We start from the raw sequence: 18,071 nt of genomic DNA, 5'->3' as shown, positions 1-18,071 counted from the left end.
CCCCCCCCCCCCCCCCGTGCTCATGTGCTCTTTCTCACTCACTCTCTTTCAAAAAAATAAATAAGATCTTTTTTAAAAAATTAAAAATAAAATAAAGTAGTGCTTGGGCCTCAGGGAATGAAGTATAACTCCCACCCCTTAAGTGAGGGCTGTGCATGGGGACTGTCTTCCAAAGAGTTCAATACGGAAAGGGGAGAAAAGTATAACTTTAACTTTACAGTGAAGAAATCAGACAAGCACTACCTCAGCCAAGTGATCAAGGTCAACTTCACCAGGGATAAATCATGTTGATTGCATGCATTGTTGATATGTGATGAAAATGGCACTTCACCTCTACGGTCTATCTCTCCAAAACCTACACAGCAATCTAATCACAAGAAGAACATCAGAGAAATCCCAAGAAAGGGGCAGCGTATAAGATACTTAACCAGTAATCCTCAAAACTGTCAAGGTCACCAAAAACAAAGAAAGCATGAGAAATTATCTTAGGAACCTAAGAAAACATGACAACTAAATATATAAGATGGTACCTAAAAATATAATGTGATATCCTGGATGGGATCCTGGTACAGAAAAAGAACACTGGGAAAACGAAGGCAATCTGAATAAAGTATAAACATTAGTTAATAACAGTGTACAGATACTGGTTCATTATTTGCCACAAATTTTCCATACTAAAATGTTAATAATGGGGAAACCAGATATGGGGTATCTGGAAACTCCCCATATTATTTTGCAATAATCCTGTAAATCTAAAACTGTTCTAAATAAAGAGGTTACAGGCATACCTCGTTTTATGGTGCTTCACTTCACTGCACTTTGCAGATACTGAGGTTTCTGTACAAATTGAAGATTTGTGGCCATCCTGCATCCAGCAAGTCCACCGGTGCCATTTTCCAACAGTATTTGATCACTTCGTGTCTCTGTGTCACATTTTGGTAATTCTCGCAATATTTCCAACTTTTGCATTATTATTATATTTATTATGGTGACCTGTGATCGGTTACCTTTCGGGGGTGTCACCAACCACACCCCTATAAGACACAAACTTAACCGATAAATGTTGTATGTGTTCTGACTGCTCTACCAACAACAATATGGAAATTTGGCCAATTGACAACCTGCATTGGCCTCTAAGTGTTCAAGTGCAAGGAAGAGTCTTGCACCTCTCACTTTGAATCAAAAGCTAACAGTGATTAAGCTTAGTGAGGAAGGTGGGAGATAGGGAAAGCAAGGCCTCTTGTGCCAAACAGTTAGCCAAGCTGTGAGTGCAAAAGAAAAGGTCTTGAAGGAAATTGCAAGTGCTACCCCAGTGAACACATGAATGATATGAAAGCAAAACAGTCTGATGGCAGATATGAAGGAAGTTTTGGTGGTCTGAACAGACGATCAAACCAACCACAACATGTTCTTAAAGCCAAAGCCTCATCCAGAGCAAGGCCCTGACTCTTCAATGCTGTGAATGCTGAGGGAGTTGAGGAAGCTGGAGAAGAAAAGCTTGAAGCTAGCAGAGGTGGGTTCATGAGGGTTGAAGAGAGAAGCCGTCGCCACAACATAAACGTGCAAGGTGAAGCAGCAGGTGCTGCTGTAGAAGCCGCAGCAAGGAATCCAGAAGATCCAGCTAAGATCATTCTCGAAGGTGGCTACACTCAACAGCAGATTTTCCATGTAGACGAAAGAGCCTTCTATTAGAGAAGATGCCATCTAGGATTTTCATAGCTAGAGAGGAGAAGTCAGTGCCTGGTTTCAAAGCTCCAAAGGACAGGCTGACTCTCTTATTAGGGACTAATGCAACTGGAGGCTTTAAGTTGAAGCCAATGCCCCATTGACCATTCTGAAAATCCTAGGCCCCTCAAGAATTATGCTAAATCTATTCTGCCCATGTGCTATAAATGGAGCAACGAAGCCTAGATCTGTTTACCACATGGTTTACTGAATATTTTAAGCTCACTGTTGAGAACTACGGCTCAGAAAAAAAGATTCCTTTCAAAATATTACTGTTTGTTGACAATGCACCTGGTTACCCAAGAGCTCTGATGGAGATGGACAACGAGATGAGTGTTGTTTTCACGCCTGCTGACACAACCTTCGTTCTGCAGCTCATGGAGCAAGGAGTCATTTTGACTTCCAAGCCTTACTATTTAAGAAATGCATTTCATAGGGCGCCTGGGTGGCTCAGTCGGTTAAGCGACTGCCTTCGGCTCAGGTCATGATCCTGGAGTCCCGGGATCGAGTCCCGCATCGGGCTCCCTGCTCGACAGGGAGTCTGCTTCTCCCTCTGACCCTCTTCCCTCTCATGCTCTCTGTCTCTCATTCTCTCTGTCTCAAATAAATAAATAAAATCTTTAAGAAAAAAAAAAAGAAATGCATTTCATAAGGCTGTAGCTGCCACGGATAGTGATTCCTCTTATAGATCTGGGCAAAGTCAATAGAAAACCTTCTGGAAAGGATTCACCATTCTAGATGCCATTAAGAACATTTATGATTGATGGAAAGAGGTCAAAATGTCAGCATTAACAGGAGTTTGGAACAAGTTGATGCCAACCATCATGGATGCCTCTGAGAAGTTCAAGACTTCAGTGGAGGACGTAACTGCAGATAGGATGGAAACAGTAAGAAAACTAGAATGAGAAGTGGAGCCTGAAGATGGGACGGAATTGCTGCAATCTCGTAATAAAACTTTAACAGATGAGGAGCTGCTTCTTATGGATGAACAAAGTGGTTTCTTAAGATGCTGTGGAGATTGTTGAAAGGACAACAAAGGATTTAGAATATTACATAAACTTAGTGGATAAAGCAGTAGCAGTAGGGTTCGAGAGGATTGACTCCAATTTTGAAAAAAGTTCTCCTGTGGGTAAAATGCTATCAAATTAGCACCACATGCTACAGAGAAATCATTTGTGAAAGGAAGAGTCAATTGGTGCAGCAAACTTCATTGTTGTCTTATTCTAAGAAACTGCCACAGGGGCACCTGGGTGGCTCAGTTGGTTAAGCATCTGACTCTTGGTTTCAGGTCATGATCTCCTAGGTTGTTGGGATCGAGCCCTGTGTCAGGCTCCACACTCAGCAAAGAGTCTGCTTGAAAATTCTCTCCCTCTTCCCTTCCCCCACTCATGCTCTCTCTCAAATAAATAAAATCTTAAAAAAAAAAAAAAAGAAAGAAACTGCCACAATCACCCCCAACCTTCAGCAGCCACCACCCTGATCAGTCAGCAGCTATCAACATCAAGGCAAGACCCTCCACCAGCAAGAACACAACTCACTGAAAGCTCAGGTGATGGTTAGCATTTTTTTTAGCAATAAAATATTTTAAATTAAGGTATGTACACTGTTTTTTTTTTTTTTAAGATTTTATTTATTTATTTGAGAGAGAGAGAATGAGAGACAGAGAGCATGAGAGGCAGGAGGGTCAGAGGGAGAAGCAGACTCCCTGCCGAGCAGGGAGCCCGATGCGGGACTCGATCCTGGGACTCCAGGATCATGACCTGGGCCGAAGGCAGTCGCTTAACCAACTGAGCCACCCAGGCGCCCTGTACACTGTTTTTTTTAGACATAATGCTACTGCACACTTAATAGACTACAGTATAGCATAAACACAACTTTCATATGCACTAAGAAACCAAAAAATTCATTTGACTCACTTTATTATAACATTCACTTTACTGCAGAGATCTGCAACACAACCCACAATATCTCCTAAGTATGTCTGTATTAAAAAGAGAAAGAGAGAACAGTAGCTCCAAAATCAGAAAGATTTTGGCCAGAATCCCAGCTCCATCTTGTATCAGCCATTTGACTTTGAGCAAGTTGCTTAACCTCTAAGCTTCAGTTTATCCATCCATAAATGGGGTTAATAATCATACTTCCTTCACAGGTTTGTTTTAAAAATTACATAAGATAAGGGGCGCCTGGGTGGCTCAGTCGGCTGAGCGTCTAACTCTTGATTTTGGCTCAGGTCATGATCTCAGGGTCGTGGGATCGGGCCCTGCGTCTAGCTCTGTGCTCAGTGCGGAGTTGGCTTGGGATTCTCTCTCTCCCTCTGCCCCTCCCCCCACTCACGTGCACACGCACTCTCTCTTTAAAATAATAAATAAAATCTTTAAAAAAAATAAATGAGATAATAGGTGTAAAGAGCTTAGTACAGACTCCAGCACATAGCATGTTAGCACTTTTATCGTATTCCGATTCATTTTTGTTCATTTGTCATTTTTCTTCCCATCTGCCTCTCCACTGGAGGGGAAGCTTCATGGCAGCCGTGGCAGCAAGCCCTCATCTATTTTGTACACCACTGTATTCTCATGCCTACGACAGTGCCTGGCCCATCGTCAATGCTCAGTATGCATTTGTCCTTCCCATCAGAGCATTCCTAGAACCCCAACTCTCACCCTAGGAGAACCTCAGTTCCAGAGCCCAGTGCAGAGCCCGGCCTACCCCCCAATTGCAGCTAGAGCAGAGAGAAAACCAAGGCCTCCCACCTGCCTGCCAGTGACTCTTATCTATTTCCTTCTCCTCCTCTCCTAGACCTTCTTTTCTCCCCGCCCGGCTCCCCACGTGCGTCAGCACCTGCTCATTTCCCAAAACAGCAGGATCTGGGTAATGACCTCTGATAAGCATCTTTTAATAAACCCTGTAGCTGGATCTGTCATCCAGAAGCTATACTCTACCCCCCTTCCCACTCTCACCCCCATCTCCTCCCACTTCCTGGGCATTGGTGCCTTTGGCGTCGCCAGGCAGGCCCCCAGTTCCCCTGGGCCACTGGACTCTGGCTTGCTGGGGAACAGCCAACAGGCAGCCCAGGCTATTTCATAAGCTTGACCCTCCCCAAAGGCCTTTGATCTCAGCAGACTAGCCCAGCTCTGCCTGTGCCACCCTGCCTGACCGCTGGCCAGTCCACTTCCCTCCATCCCCATAGGCAGGTTTCCCAGGCGTTACCACGGAGACCACTTGCATCCTGCCCAGGGTTGCCAAAGCAACCAGTTCAGTGATAAGCAGCTCCTAAGCCTCTAGCCCTTGGGAGAGTCACAGACCAACAAGAAATAGGCCCAGGCAGCTGGCACACCAGGATAGAGGCATCCCTGGCATCCCCCGGGCAGTGCCCAGCTCCTGCCCTCCTCCCCCCACCCTTCTTGCTCTTGCCTATCCAGCCTCCATCTTGGCCTCTGTGATTGAGAGCCAATGCCTGACCCTCAATGTGCATATCTTGGCAAGAGCACGTGCCATCCCAGAGGGTCAGGGAAAAGAAAGCCCTAATGTGTTCTCCCCCATGGGCTCTGGTGTTCTGGGTAAAAGTCCCAGTGCCACCACTTCCTAGGTCAGTGTTTCTGGGTAGCATTCTTAGCCAAGGATTCAGGGGAGTGGGTAATGGGGAGTGACTGCTTACTGGATACAGGCTTTCCTTTTGAGGTGATGAAAATGTTCTGGAACTTGATAGAGGTGGTGGTTGCACAACACTGTGCATGTACTAAATGTCACTGGACTGTACGCTTTAAAATGTTAAAATGAGGGCACCTGGGTGGCTCAGTCGGTTAAGTGTCCGACTCTTGGTTTTGGCTCAGGTCATGATCTCATGGGTCGTGGACCTGAGCCCCACGTTGGGCTCCATGCTCAGCAGGGAGTCTGCTTAAAGATTCTCTCCCTCTGCCCCTTCCCCCACTCTCTCTCCTTCTCTCTCTTTCTAAAATAAATAAAACAAAAATAAATAAAATATTAAAATGGTAGATTTCATGTAAATTTCACTACAATTAAAAAAAAAAACGATGGGGGGTGGCCCATCCAATCCTCATCTATAGGTAACCACTGGGGCTGGATAGCCCTCCACAGGGTTTTCTTAGTTACCTTTCCCTCAACACATACACCAAGCAGGCAGGCACTCAGAAAGAACTGGGAAAGGAGGAAGTTCTTTATTCTCTGTATTTGTCTCCATGAAGCATGAGCCCCTTGCCCCAATTACCCTGTGCCCCTCACTGAGAATATATACACACAGCTACCGATTCCCACCTTCAAGCCTCTGCTGTATGTCTCTTTCCCAACCCTCCTCCCCATACCCTAGCATGCCTGCTGCACCCCTTGTCACCTATCCAATTTGTGCAGTTCCCTCCATGTCCAGCTCAAATCCACCTTGCCTTTTCAAATAGATCTTCAGCCTGTGAATGTACAGGGATGTCAGAAACCCTCACCTCTAGGCCAGGCACATAGCAACTCCTTGTAACTGTCTGTTGGTCCTAAGCCCAGAGCTATGCCTTGGATCTCTCCCCTGGACACTCCTAGACCAACCCTGTTCAGACCCCAGTGGGAATCACCAACAATGAAGTCAGTGTGTCTCCAAGGAGAACACCAAAGTCTACCACCTGAGAGGTGATGGATGAGCTTCATTTCATGTCGGACTGACAGCCAGACCAGTCTTAGCTCTCCAATGTGTCCCAGGGTGCCTATTATGCCAGATCCCTTCCAGTTGTTTTAATTAAAATGGTGAGAAATCAATAGAGATTGCAATTATAGAAGGAGAGAAAAAATCGAGAGTTCCTCACCCCTAGCAAATTTCTAAGATAGACACTGATATGAATTAGAGCTGGATTCAGGGTGAGTACATAAGCAATCTGAGCAGAAGTCTGGGTGGACAGGCTTAGAATCACAGTCAGTATTGAGGTCAACACCAATAGAATTGAAATGGAATTCTGGATGACCAGTGATATATCAGAGAAGACTACTAGGTCAATGCTGATACAGTTAGAAGGGAATTTCGAATGGACACTAAAACAATCACAGAATAAAGCTGATGGCTTTATTAGGGTCTGGAGAAGTCAGGATCAGTGGAACCTGGGCAAAGGACAGAGGGCACCCATAGGTGGCCGTCATGGGCACACTCTAATCCTCATCTCAGGCTTGGAAGGAGCAAAATCAAAATTCTCATGGCCACCTCCTATAGGTGTGTGGGAAGGGAGAAGAGAGTGGATTCTGGTAAATCAAGCCTGAAGGGAGATGGGCAGAGGGAGGGAGACAGTTAGGGGGAGAATTTCACCACAATTTAGTCCCCTAGAAGAAGAAACTGATCCCTGTAAACTAGGGAGGCAGCATAAGGGAGGTTTCCCAGGCCACCTAGGTGGGGAGTCAGGCAGAGGAGGAAGTTGGGGTGGGGACAGGGAGGTAGGAGGATCCCAGACCCTCTCCTGCCCCTTTTCTCCCTTGCCGAAGACCCCAGCCACGGAGACCTCACATCCCCACAATCCCACATTTTAGGTAAAAAGGGGTACAATTACCAAAGCCTTCTCTGGGCTTCCCTAGGGTCAAGGATGGAGCAGGCCAGCCTTCTTGGGGCAGTTTGTGAGCAATTAAACCCCAAGTCAACTCACTGGCCCAGCTACCCTATCCTTGAAGGGTTCAGCCTGACTTTGCCTTCTGATGCACTGAGTAACTGGGCAAATCACTCTCCCTTCCCTTCATTCTTCTCACTTGTGAGGGAGGACATTGAACGGGAGGATGTCCACAGGTTCCTCCATCGTTAGGAATCTGTTTCCAATACTCAGAAATAGTCTTTATCCATGTTAATACTTACAGCTTATTTCTGATGATAAAAAAATAATACTTGCTTATTGTAGAAATTTTTTAAAAAGAGTGAAGTATAAAAAAGAAAAGAAAAAATCTTACATGATCCCATTTACCAGAGGAAAACCATTGTTACCATTTTGGACACTTTCCAAGGTTTGATTTTTTTTTTTTTTTTTGCATTCATATTTTTTTTAACAAAATTGGGATCTCACAGCCTATACAACTTTGAATCCTGCTTTTTTCAACTGTCATTACGCTGCACTGAGTATTTTCCCAAGTCATCAAATATTCTTCAAAAATACAATTTTAAAGATTGCATTATACTCCACTGAGAGGATATACCATGATTACAGGGCATTTAGGTTGTTTTCCGAGTATAAATAACACTGCCGTGAACATCTTCACCTGATGCATAAGTATTTGCCCAGATCTCCATTTTGCTGGGATCAGTTCCTCTAAGGAGAATCACAAGGCCAATGAATGTGTTATTTTAAAAAGATTGACATGTACCACCATATTAATTTCCAGAAAGACACAACAAACCCACTGATCTTCCCAAACCCAGTGAGAGCGTAAGTTCTGAAAGGTTTGGAGTTAGAACGCTGAACAGTGGTCCTGTCTCTCCTCTCTCCCAGTCTGAAAAGTTAACTGTCCAGTGAAAGAGAGGACAGAATTCCAAGTCAGAAGATACAGCTCTGCAGCCTAGCTCTGCCTCTCACTGGCTTCAGGAATATAAAACAAGCACTGGTTCTCCTCCACCATAAAATGGGTTCGATTAGTTTTGCTGACTACCCAGAGCAGTTTCCTCGCTCACATGAACAGGTGTTTGTGAAAGTTCTTTGTAAACTTTAACATTTTGTTAAAGTGTTAACTTTAACACAACCCAAGGGACTGAAGAAGTGGGTGGTTCTTTGTGGAAGACCAGGGGCTTCCCTTCCTAGCTCTTAGTCATCAGAACGCCCAGGACAAGTGCTAGCTGGTTCTAAGGGATAGAAAAGCAGGTTCCTGAAGGGAATCAGTGGGGTCTGAGGGCCTGGGAGGACCCAGTTGGGTCTTGCAAAGGTCAGAGACAGCACTGGAAGCCTCAGGGCTGAGGACTGGGCCTAGGGCCTCCCTTCCGGTGCTGGGTAGGTCTGGGGGTTTAGACAGCAAAGACATTCCTGGTAAATGTTCCTCTCTTTCAAGGCTCCCAGCTTTTCCTTTCTAAGGTTCCAACTGGACATCTGGCCTTTGGAGGAACCAGAAAACAAGCTGAGTCTGTGGATGCAAAAAGTCAACAGCTGCAGAGGACTCGAGAGGCCATCAGCTTTGGCCCCTTCTTCCAGGCTGCTGTCAGTCAGTCCTGGATCTTTAAGATCGTCCAACTGGAAATGCAACTAGTACTTCCAGCGTGACCTCTCCAGCCCTGGGTAGATGAAAAAGGAGACTGAGATGCCTCCCTTGAAAAGCACAGCTGGCCAGCCTGAGCATCCTGCCACACTTCCCTACCCACTGGGCAAATGCCCTTCCCAACGCCTGCACGCTAGCCTAGCATCATGGCCTGAGTTAACTCCAGTGACGTTCCCACTGCTGGCAGGGAAAACTGCGCAGACCCCACGGAACGCCATCCTCCCGGTTTTCAACATCACCACCAGCAACCCCCCACCCCAGCCCACCTCTAGGGCCAGATGCGCACCTCGAGTCTCCAAATACGCACAACAGGTGGCACCTGCCCGTCCTCCCCAACTACACCTGTCCACATCTCCCTGCCCCTCCACCTGCGCCCCAGTCCTCCGGCTGCGTCTGGCCCGGCGGAGCCTTCCTTACCTTTGAGGGTTTGGGGGTGGCCCCGCGGCGCCCGGCTCGGGTTTCCTCGGGGCAGAGAGGGGATACTGGAGAAGTTGTTACCCATGGCATCCGGCCCCAAGGGGTTCGGCACTCGCGGGGGGCAGGAGAGGCTGGGCAGGAGCCGAGGTACGGTGTGCGAATGTGTGCGCGCGCGGGCGCGCGCCGCCGGGGGAGGGCCCTGCCGGGGCTGCGGCCGGGGGCGGGCGGGCCGCCGCTCTCCTCCCTCTCTCGGGGCCGCGCCGTCCTCGGCCCGTCCTGCCCGCCGCGGGGGTCCTCGCGCCAGCCGGCTACCTGCCTGCCATTCCCCGCGGCGGGGGCGGGGGCCGCGGGCGGGCCCCTGGGCCGGGGCCCGCGGCGCCCGGGGCTCCCCTGTTCCTCCGGCTGGCGCTCGGCTTCCCGCCGGTGATGGGCGGCGCGGAGGCTCCGGCGCGCTCCCCCCGGGCCATAGAGTCAGGGCTCCCGGCGCGAGCGCCGGGCGGCTGGGCGGCGGGCTCGGTCCCCGCCCGCGGGGACGGCCGCTGCGGCGACGTGCGTGGCGCCCTCCCGCCGGTGGGTCCGCATAGAGCGGGGCTCTGTGGAGCGCGGGGCGTGCTGGGCGCCCCCGCCGGCTTCCTCCCGCGGCCGCCGCCCCCGCCCCCCGCCCGCCGCAGTCGCCAGGATTCCCTCGCTCCGGTTGTTATGGTGACAGCTGCGCCGGTGAATGAGCGTCTTAGTGACACGCGCGCGCGCGCTCAGCCAGATGTGGCCCCGGGGCGCGCCGCGTTCCCGCTGCCACAAGTTCTCCGCGGCGCTGGGGGCCCGGCCCACGTCGGGGGAAGAGGCCAGGCAGATACCGGGGCTCCGGGAGTTGGGCGCATTCCTCTCACGGATAGTGGAACTCGGGGTTGAAAACAGAAACAGCAAGAACGTTGAGGTCCCCGGATGCCGGGCGCAGGGCGAGTTAGCTCTACTTTACAGTCCCCTTGGCGCCGGGTACAGGGCCTGGCACACAGTAAAAGCTCAAGAAAAAAAATTTTTTTTGATGAGTGAATGGTTGATTCAATGAGTGGGGTGAGATTAGAAACCAAAGCACTTGACCGTCGGCCCTCAGTTACATCTGAGGGTGCGCTGGGGCAAGGGCTCAGGACAAGAAGCCCCGGCTATCCGGTCACTGCACACATCGCATTGGGGGCCTTTGTGAATACAGAGAGGACCTAGGAGACCTGGCCAAGCTGGGGGAACAGCTCTCAGGGACAAACCGTGAGAGAACCACCAACTCTGAACCAGGTGGTTCTGTCAACTGTAAGAGGTGGGGCGAGCCCAGCCTCTGTGGCCCTTAGCAATCAAAGAAGGCTTCCTAGAGGAAGGGGCTTCAGCAAGTTATCTATTCACATGACTCTTTTATCCTCCAGCTCAATACTGCTACCAGGAAGCCTGCAGGAAGGGGTAAGGGAGCCATTCCCTTCTACCTGGATGTAGGGTATCTCCTTCTCCCTGTCTGTTGGGGTAGAAGATAAACCACGGTCCCCCCAGAGAGAGAATCTGCCTTCCTGCTCCTCTAGGTCACCTCTAGTTCTCTGGCTTCAGCAACTTTGATCCAGAATCCAGTGAGGGTGTGAGCTGACAACAAGCATCTCATCCATCCTCTTATGGAAGGTTCTTCCCTCAGGTCTCCATGTGATGGCTCCTCATTATTCAGGCACAGTTCACGTGTCACCACCTGACCTTCCCTGCCAACCCCAACTAAAGAACCCCCACCACCTCGGCCACTTCCCATACCATTATTGGTTTTTTGGGGGAAGGGGGGATTACGGTGAAAGTAACCTTTCCCCCTTATTTATGTTCTGCCTCCCCCCACTAGAACATAAGCTCTGTGAGGCGAGAGGTCAGGTCACCTCTATTCACCATGATGTCCCCAGCCCGTAGGAGAGTGCCCGGCACGTGACAGACTATCAAAAAATACTTGTGGAATGGATGAATCTGCCTGGCTGCCAGCAGAACTCCACTAAGATCCCTGGGAGTGAAGCTCTTTATGTCCCTCCCCTGCCCCCTGACCCCCACCCATTGCAGGCATCACATCCATAAATGTCTGGGACTCCAGGCAAGCTAGAAATATCCATGACAGCTGCTCTGTGGGGTCTGGAGGGAAAGACAGCCCCCACCCCCGCCTCCAGCGTCTTAGATGCCCAAGATCACGTGCCCAGTCAGCTGCAGAATGGACATGGAGGTTAGGGGTGCTGTCTTATTTATGGGCATATCTTCTCGAGGCTCGCTCCCAACCCATGACTCATGCGTCAGAAATCCATGGGCTCTGAATGGCAGCACACTCACACATTTGCACACACACCTCTGCACTCTCGCACACTCATTTCTACACAAGCGTACACAGACTCTCACACATACACATATACCCTGAAGTCTGCTGCAGTGAGGTAAACTGTGAACTGCTGCTGGCCTGAGAATAAATCTGAAGGCTCTGTCTAGACCAGACTAATTCCCCTGGAGTGTGAGTGAAGTGCAGGGCTCTTGGTAGGACTTACAGAGGGTGGCTGAGGGGCGGCTCAGGTCTGCCCCGGAGTCCCACCCCTCCCTTCCTCAGGGAGGAGGAGCTGGTGCATGAGCCAGGGGATGGGGGTGGGGGGATGAGGCCCCAAAGGGAGAAGAGAGCAGGGATGTCACAGGCCCCACGTAGTCTAAAGCTGGGACTGTGGGCAAAGCAGGGGAGAGTTAGAGAAGGTCAAAGGGAAGAGGAAGTGAGGGCCAGAGACTAGTGCCTGTCAGGCGGGTCCAGAGGCAGCTACAGGCTCTGCAGCCCCATCCCAGGGAGTCTCACAGGAAGGTGAGAGGAACTGGGGACCCAGGCGGGGAACTGAGGGCGGGAAAGAAACCTCTGCTGCCCCAAGAGGGTTGAGGAGGTAATGGGAGCATCAGCAGAGCCAGGAGAGGATGAGGCAAGCGAGGCATCCCTGGTGTAAAATGCAGGGGCGCGCTGGCTCTCGCGGGGTCACAAGTGAGTGCCTCTGAAATGTTGCACCCCACGCCCCCTCCCTGGCCTGGCCCTAGCCCTTCCAGGGAGCTCTATACTGTGGGAAGGGAGGCCACTGTCAAGTGTCAGCTGGATGCAAGTGTTTAGCCAGGCAGAAACCTAGAGAAGACAGACGTGACCGCATGGGACCCTGAGAAGCTGAGAGTGAGCCCTCGGAGGGCTCCTGTGTCTCAGAAACCCTTTTCTGGCAGGGGCTATGGTTAGACTCAGCTCAAAGAATCAAAGAATGCCAGCAGTCCCCTTCCCACTGGACATTGGGGCAGAATCCCTGAGGCTTCCAGGACATTCTTTACCAAGGCAGCTGCCAGGAGGCAGGGAAATGGCCTGTGTGGCCCCAAGGGTCCTGTCTAGCCCCATCCTGGAAGGGAGGAGGGAGAAGGAAGCTGCCAGGGAGACAAGGTTGGATGAAATCCTTGTTTCGGTGACTTCAGTGGAAGCTATTAATACCCATGAGGTGGGGCTCCAGTACCTGTCGCCGTGGCAACCCCGCCCCCCCAGTGGTAGAGATTCTGAAGGCGGTGCCCAGGGGGATGGGTGTTGGTGCATGTGTTTGCATGGATGTACACGTGTGTCCTTGTGCATGCATGTGTGGGTGCTGTGAGTGCTCACACCAGCATGCAGGAGAGGGAGGAGCCCAAGCAGGGATGTCCGGCAGAACTGGAGCTCCTTCAACAGCAGCTCTAGCCCCCTCTTTCCCCTTCCCTCTGTCTTGTTTCTCTCCCTTAAGGCTGACTCCTTTCTCCCTCTGTCTCTGTCTCTTCCTCTTTCCCTCACTCCCTTTGTCTTTGTCCCCTTCTCCACGCCCTTCTCTGCTTCTTGTCACTTCCTCTCCTGGCCATCTCTCTTCTCTTTTTGTTCCTTGCCTGTCTCCTCCTGCTGGTTCCCCTCCCTCTTCCCAGCTCCCAGATCAGTTCAAGTCTTGAAGCGTCTCCACGTTGATAAATAATAAAATATTTGACAGAATAACGAATTCCTTCCCTGAGCACCTGGATGCTGAGCCCAGAACCAGCCCCAGGGAGGGGCCCCACCAGGCAGGCAAGCGTGGGGTTCATCTAGGCCACGATGGGCTCCCTGCAACTTGAGACCACCCTAGTCCATACCGTGATACCTTCCTCCCTGTCAAGAAACTAACCTTAAAATAGGAAAAAGCCACAACCATCCCGAGGCTGGGAGACAGGACCCCCCGCCATCCCTCAAGGCCCAGTCCATAATTATCAGGCCATCAGAAAATCTATGCAGGGTTGTCCTGTCTGAATGGCAGGAGGTGGCTGGACAGGCTAGAGGGGGAGATCTCTGAGTGCCTGATACATAATAGATACCCAATAAATATTTGTTCAATGAATCAATCAATCAATCAGCAAATTCCCCTATCGGCACAGCCACCCTGTCGAGAGACTTGCTCAGACCAGTCCACCTGGCCTGTTCTCTTCTCAACAGTGCCTTTCTCGCAAAGTTGTCCCTGAGGCCAGGTCTTCCCTTGGAGGGATGGGAGTCTGTGCTACCCATCTTAGCACGGCATGGGCACCATATCGCCCAGGCGCTTTGGAATTCAGCATCTCTGTTGCCCCAGTGACCATTTATTGAGCACTACCTGTATGCCTGGCACTGTGTGAGGTGCAGTTTCCTCGCCAGCACCATAGAGGGAGCCTCTCCTGTGCTTCTGTATGTTCCAGCTTCCTACCTCCCAGGGCTAAGGTTAGGGCCGAACACACAGTAGGTCTCAATATCGTCAAGATAGCAGTTCTTCCCAACTTGATCTATAGAGTCAACGCATCCCAATAAAAATTCCAGCAAGTTATTTTGTGGGTGTCAACAAACTGATTCTAAAGTATGTATGAAGAGGCAAAAGACCTGGAATGACCAACACAATATTGAAGAACAGAGTTGAAGGACTGACGCTACCCAACTTCAAGATTTACTATAAAGCTACAGTAATCACGACAGTGTGGTGTTGGTGAAAGAATAAACAAATGGAGCAATGCAACAGAATAGAGAGCCCAGAAATAAACTCACACAGATACAGTCAACTGACCTCTGACAAAGAGCAAAGGCAATCCAATGGAGCAGAGGTAGGCTTTTCAACAAATGGCACATGAACAACTGAACAGCCACATGCAGGGAAAAAAAAAAAGAATCCAGACTTTACACCCTTCACAAAAATTAACTCAAAATGGATCACAGACGTAAATGAAAAATGCAAAACTACAAAACTCCTAAAAGATAATAAAGGAGAAGATCTAGATGGCCTTGGGTTTGGTGATGACTTGTCAGATACAATACCAAGGGCATGAGCCATGAAAGAAAGAATTCATAAGCTAGACTTCATTAAAATTAAATTTTTCTGTTCTGCAAAAGACACTGTCAAGAGAATTAAAGACAAACCAAAGAGACTGGGAGAAAATATTTGCAAAAGATGTATCTGACAAAAGACTATTATCCAAAATATGTAAAGAACTCTCAAAACTGAACAATAAGAAAACAACCTGGTTTTACAAATGAGCCAAAGACCTTAATAGACCCCTCACCAAAGAGGATATATGGATGTCAAATAAACATATGAAAAGATGCTCCACATATTATGTCATCAGGGAAATGCAAATCTAAACAACAAAGAGATACCATACACACTTACTAGAATGGTCAAAATCCAGAACACTGACAACACCAAATGCTGGTGAGGATATGGAGCAATAGGAACGCTCATTCATTGCTGGTGGGAATACAAAATGGTACAGAACCTTTGGAAGACAATTTGGTGATTTTTATAAGAAAACATTCCCTTACCATACAATCCAGCAATTACAGTCCTTGATATTTACCCAAAGGAGTGGAAAACTTACGTCCACACAAAACCTGCACAAGGATGTTTATAGCAGCTTTATTCATAATGCCAAAACTTGGAAGCAACCAAGATGTCCTTGGGCGGGTGAATGGATAAACAAATGGTGGTACATCCAGACAACGGAATATTACTTGTTGCTAAAAAGAAAAGAGCTATCAAGCCATGAAAAGACATGGAGGAAACTTAAATATGTATTACTAGATGAAAAAATATAATGAAAAGGCTACTTACTATATGATTCTAACTATATGAAAGTCTGGAAACTGTAAAACTATGAAGACCATAAAAAGATCAGTGGTTGCCAAAGATTGTGGGGAGGGAAGGATGAATAGGCAGAGCACAGAGGATTCTTGGAACCATGAAACTATTCTGTATGATAACATAATGGTGGATACATGCCATCACACATTTGTCCAAACCCCATAGAATGTACGACACCAATAGTGAGCGTTAATATGAACTATGGACTCTGGGTGATACTATGTCAATGTAGGTTCATTGATTATAACAAATGTACCACATCGCTGGGGGGATATTGACAATGAGAGAGGCTATGCATGTGTGTGGGTATATGGGAAATCTTTGTATTTTCCACTCAATTTTACTGTGAACCTAAAGCTGCTCTAAAAAATGAAGTCTATTTTTTAAAAGGATCATCTTGCCCTCCTCCTGTGGTGCACACACACTAGACTAATGATTCTCAAACTTAGCATACATCAAAATCATATACAGACCAGGGGGGCGGGGAAGGGGGACATGATTGATAAAATGCAGGTTCCCAGGCCTCATCCCAAGAGATTATGGTTTAATAAAATCTGATGCAGGTCATTAATTGACCCCACTTTGGGAAACTGTTCCATATGGATATGTGTTCTAGTTGAGAGGATGATGTTTAAAGAATGCCTGCAGGCTCTCCCAGGGAAAGCCAGATATCCAAGTGAGTGCAGGCTGCTACCCAAGTGGGGCTAGCCACATTGGAAGATGGGGCAGGAGGTGGCTCTGCAGGGAGGGGGAACTCCACCCTTTCCTCTGTTCCGCAGACAGACCTGCCCCCTGGGAGGTAGCCCTTAGGTCCATGACCAATTGTAAGATCTTCATAAACCCCCAAACCCTTATCCTCGGAGCTCAACTGTATCAGGTCAAACACACTAAAATATACTACATCCCACATTAAACATAATTTTCCTGCCTTAAACATTTTGAAAATGTTTGGCTTTTGGAATCATTGGACTACAAGGAACTCATTGAATTTACAATTGGCTTTATTTCTAAGCAATCATGCATGTGTTGGATTTCTTGCCAAGTGAGAAAAACCTACAGTTGTCTTTAAACATAATGAAATCTTTATGAGTACTCATGTAACGATTAATGAAGTTGGTACAACATTACTTTGTAGTCAGATAAGTAAATATTTATTAATTTTGATTTTGAAATTTTTCCATCATAATTTGGAGCCAATCATTTTTTTCCAGTCTTAAGCAGACCCTTAGAAAACTTGTAGGTCTAAGTACTGAGCCTATCATGCCCTGTATAAAATCCAGGGCTGAGGCCAAGCACTCCCAAGGTTGCATCTAAAAGGACAGTGGAGGGGCGCCTGGGTGGCTTAATTAAGCGTCTGCCTTTGGCTCAGGTCATGATCCCAGAATCCTGGGATCGAGTTCCACGTTGGGGTCCCTGCTCAGCGTGGAACCTGCTTCTCCCTCTACCTCTGTGCTCTCTCTCTCAAGTAAATAAATAAAAAATAAAAATCTTTTTTAAAATAAAATAAAATAGGGGCGCCTGGGTGGCTCAGTCGTTAAGCGTCTGCCTTCAGCTCAGGTCATGATCCCAGTGTCCTGGGATCGAGCCCCGCGTCGGGCTCCCTGCTTGGCAGGAAGCCTGCTTCTCCCTCTCCCACTCCCCCTGCTTGTGTTCCCTCTCTGGCTGTCTTTCTCTCTGTCAAATAAATAAAACCTTTAAAAAAAATAAAAATAAAATATAATAAAATAAATAAAAGGAGAGTGGAGTTTCCTGCTACACGCAGAAAGGAAAATCCCCAATACCAGAAAGAGGAGCACAAGTATCCCTGTCTAGGAAACTTGTCTAGTGACTTCAAAGGAGTCCAGCATCCCTCTTGACCCATCCCGGAGCTACTGGCTCAGTAATAGTGGCCGGTGATGCTTATGGAGCACTCAGTCATATGGACCAGGCCTTAGTCTAAGCAATTAATCTGTATTAATTCATTTAAACCTGGTACAACCCTGTGAGGTAGGTACTATCATTATTATTATTATTATTATTTTATCTTCACTGTCCCCATTTTACAAACGAAAATCTCAAGGCTTAGGGAAGCTGAGACGCTTGGCTAGGAGCTGATAAAAGAAACGTTGAGGTACAGCCCTCCAGTGGTCTGAATCCAAATCTCTGCGATATTGTGCCTGCCCTACAATGGGATTCCTCCAAGTGTCCAGCCTAAGGAAGACTGTCCTCACTGAGTTCCTGAGCCTGAAAACTTCTGAGAGACCCTAAAGACGCCCAGGTGCTTTGGCTCAGCTCTCTGGAAGTTGGCCAGGGAGCACACGACCACTAATGAACACAAAATAGATTGAAAATAACTAAACTGAAAAACATATTTAATTATCAAAATGGTGGTAATACCCCAGCATCCTTTTGCTCTCATAGATGTTTACTTTTTCCACACTGGCAGTGAAGAGCCCAACTCAGGGCTTGAACTCACGACCCTGAGATCAAGACCTGAGCTGAGATCCAGAGTCAGACACTTAACCAACTGACCACCCAGGTGCCCCAAGTAAGGGTCATTTAAAACATCTGTGAAGCCTGGGTGGCTCAGTC

At 48.3% G+C, this 18,071-nt stretch overlaps 1 protein-coding gene across 1 annotated transcript in view; it reads right to left on the bottom strand.

Moving 5' to 3' along the window:
• The window catches only part of NEURL1 (neuralized E3 ubiquitin protein ligase 1), a 75,448-nt gene extending 66,012 nt beyond the window's left edge, over nucleotides 1-9,436 (bottom strand). The window contains exon 1 of the mRNA XM_021699949.2: nucleotides 9,352-9,436. Coding sequence (XP_021555624.2) covers nucleotides 9,352-9,436 — 85 coding nt within the window. The remainder of the gene's footprint in view (nucleotides 1-9,351) is intronic.
• Nucleotides 9,437-18,071: the final 8,635 nt, after the last annotated feature.

Source organism: Neomonachus schauinslandi, chromosome 6, assembly GCF_002201575.2.
Source record: "Neomonachus schauinslandi chromosome 6, ASM220157v2, whole genome shotgun sequence".
NCBI classification, from domain to species: domain Eukaryota; kingdom Metazoa; phylum Chordata; class Mammalia; order Carnivora; family Phocidae; genus Neomonachus; species Neomonachus schauinslandi.
The sequence above is the reverse complement of the archived record's forward strand: the minus strand, read 5'-3'. Positions and strand labels throughout refer to the sequence as shown.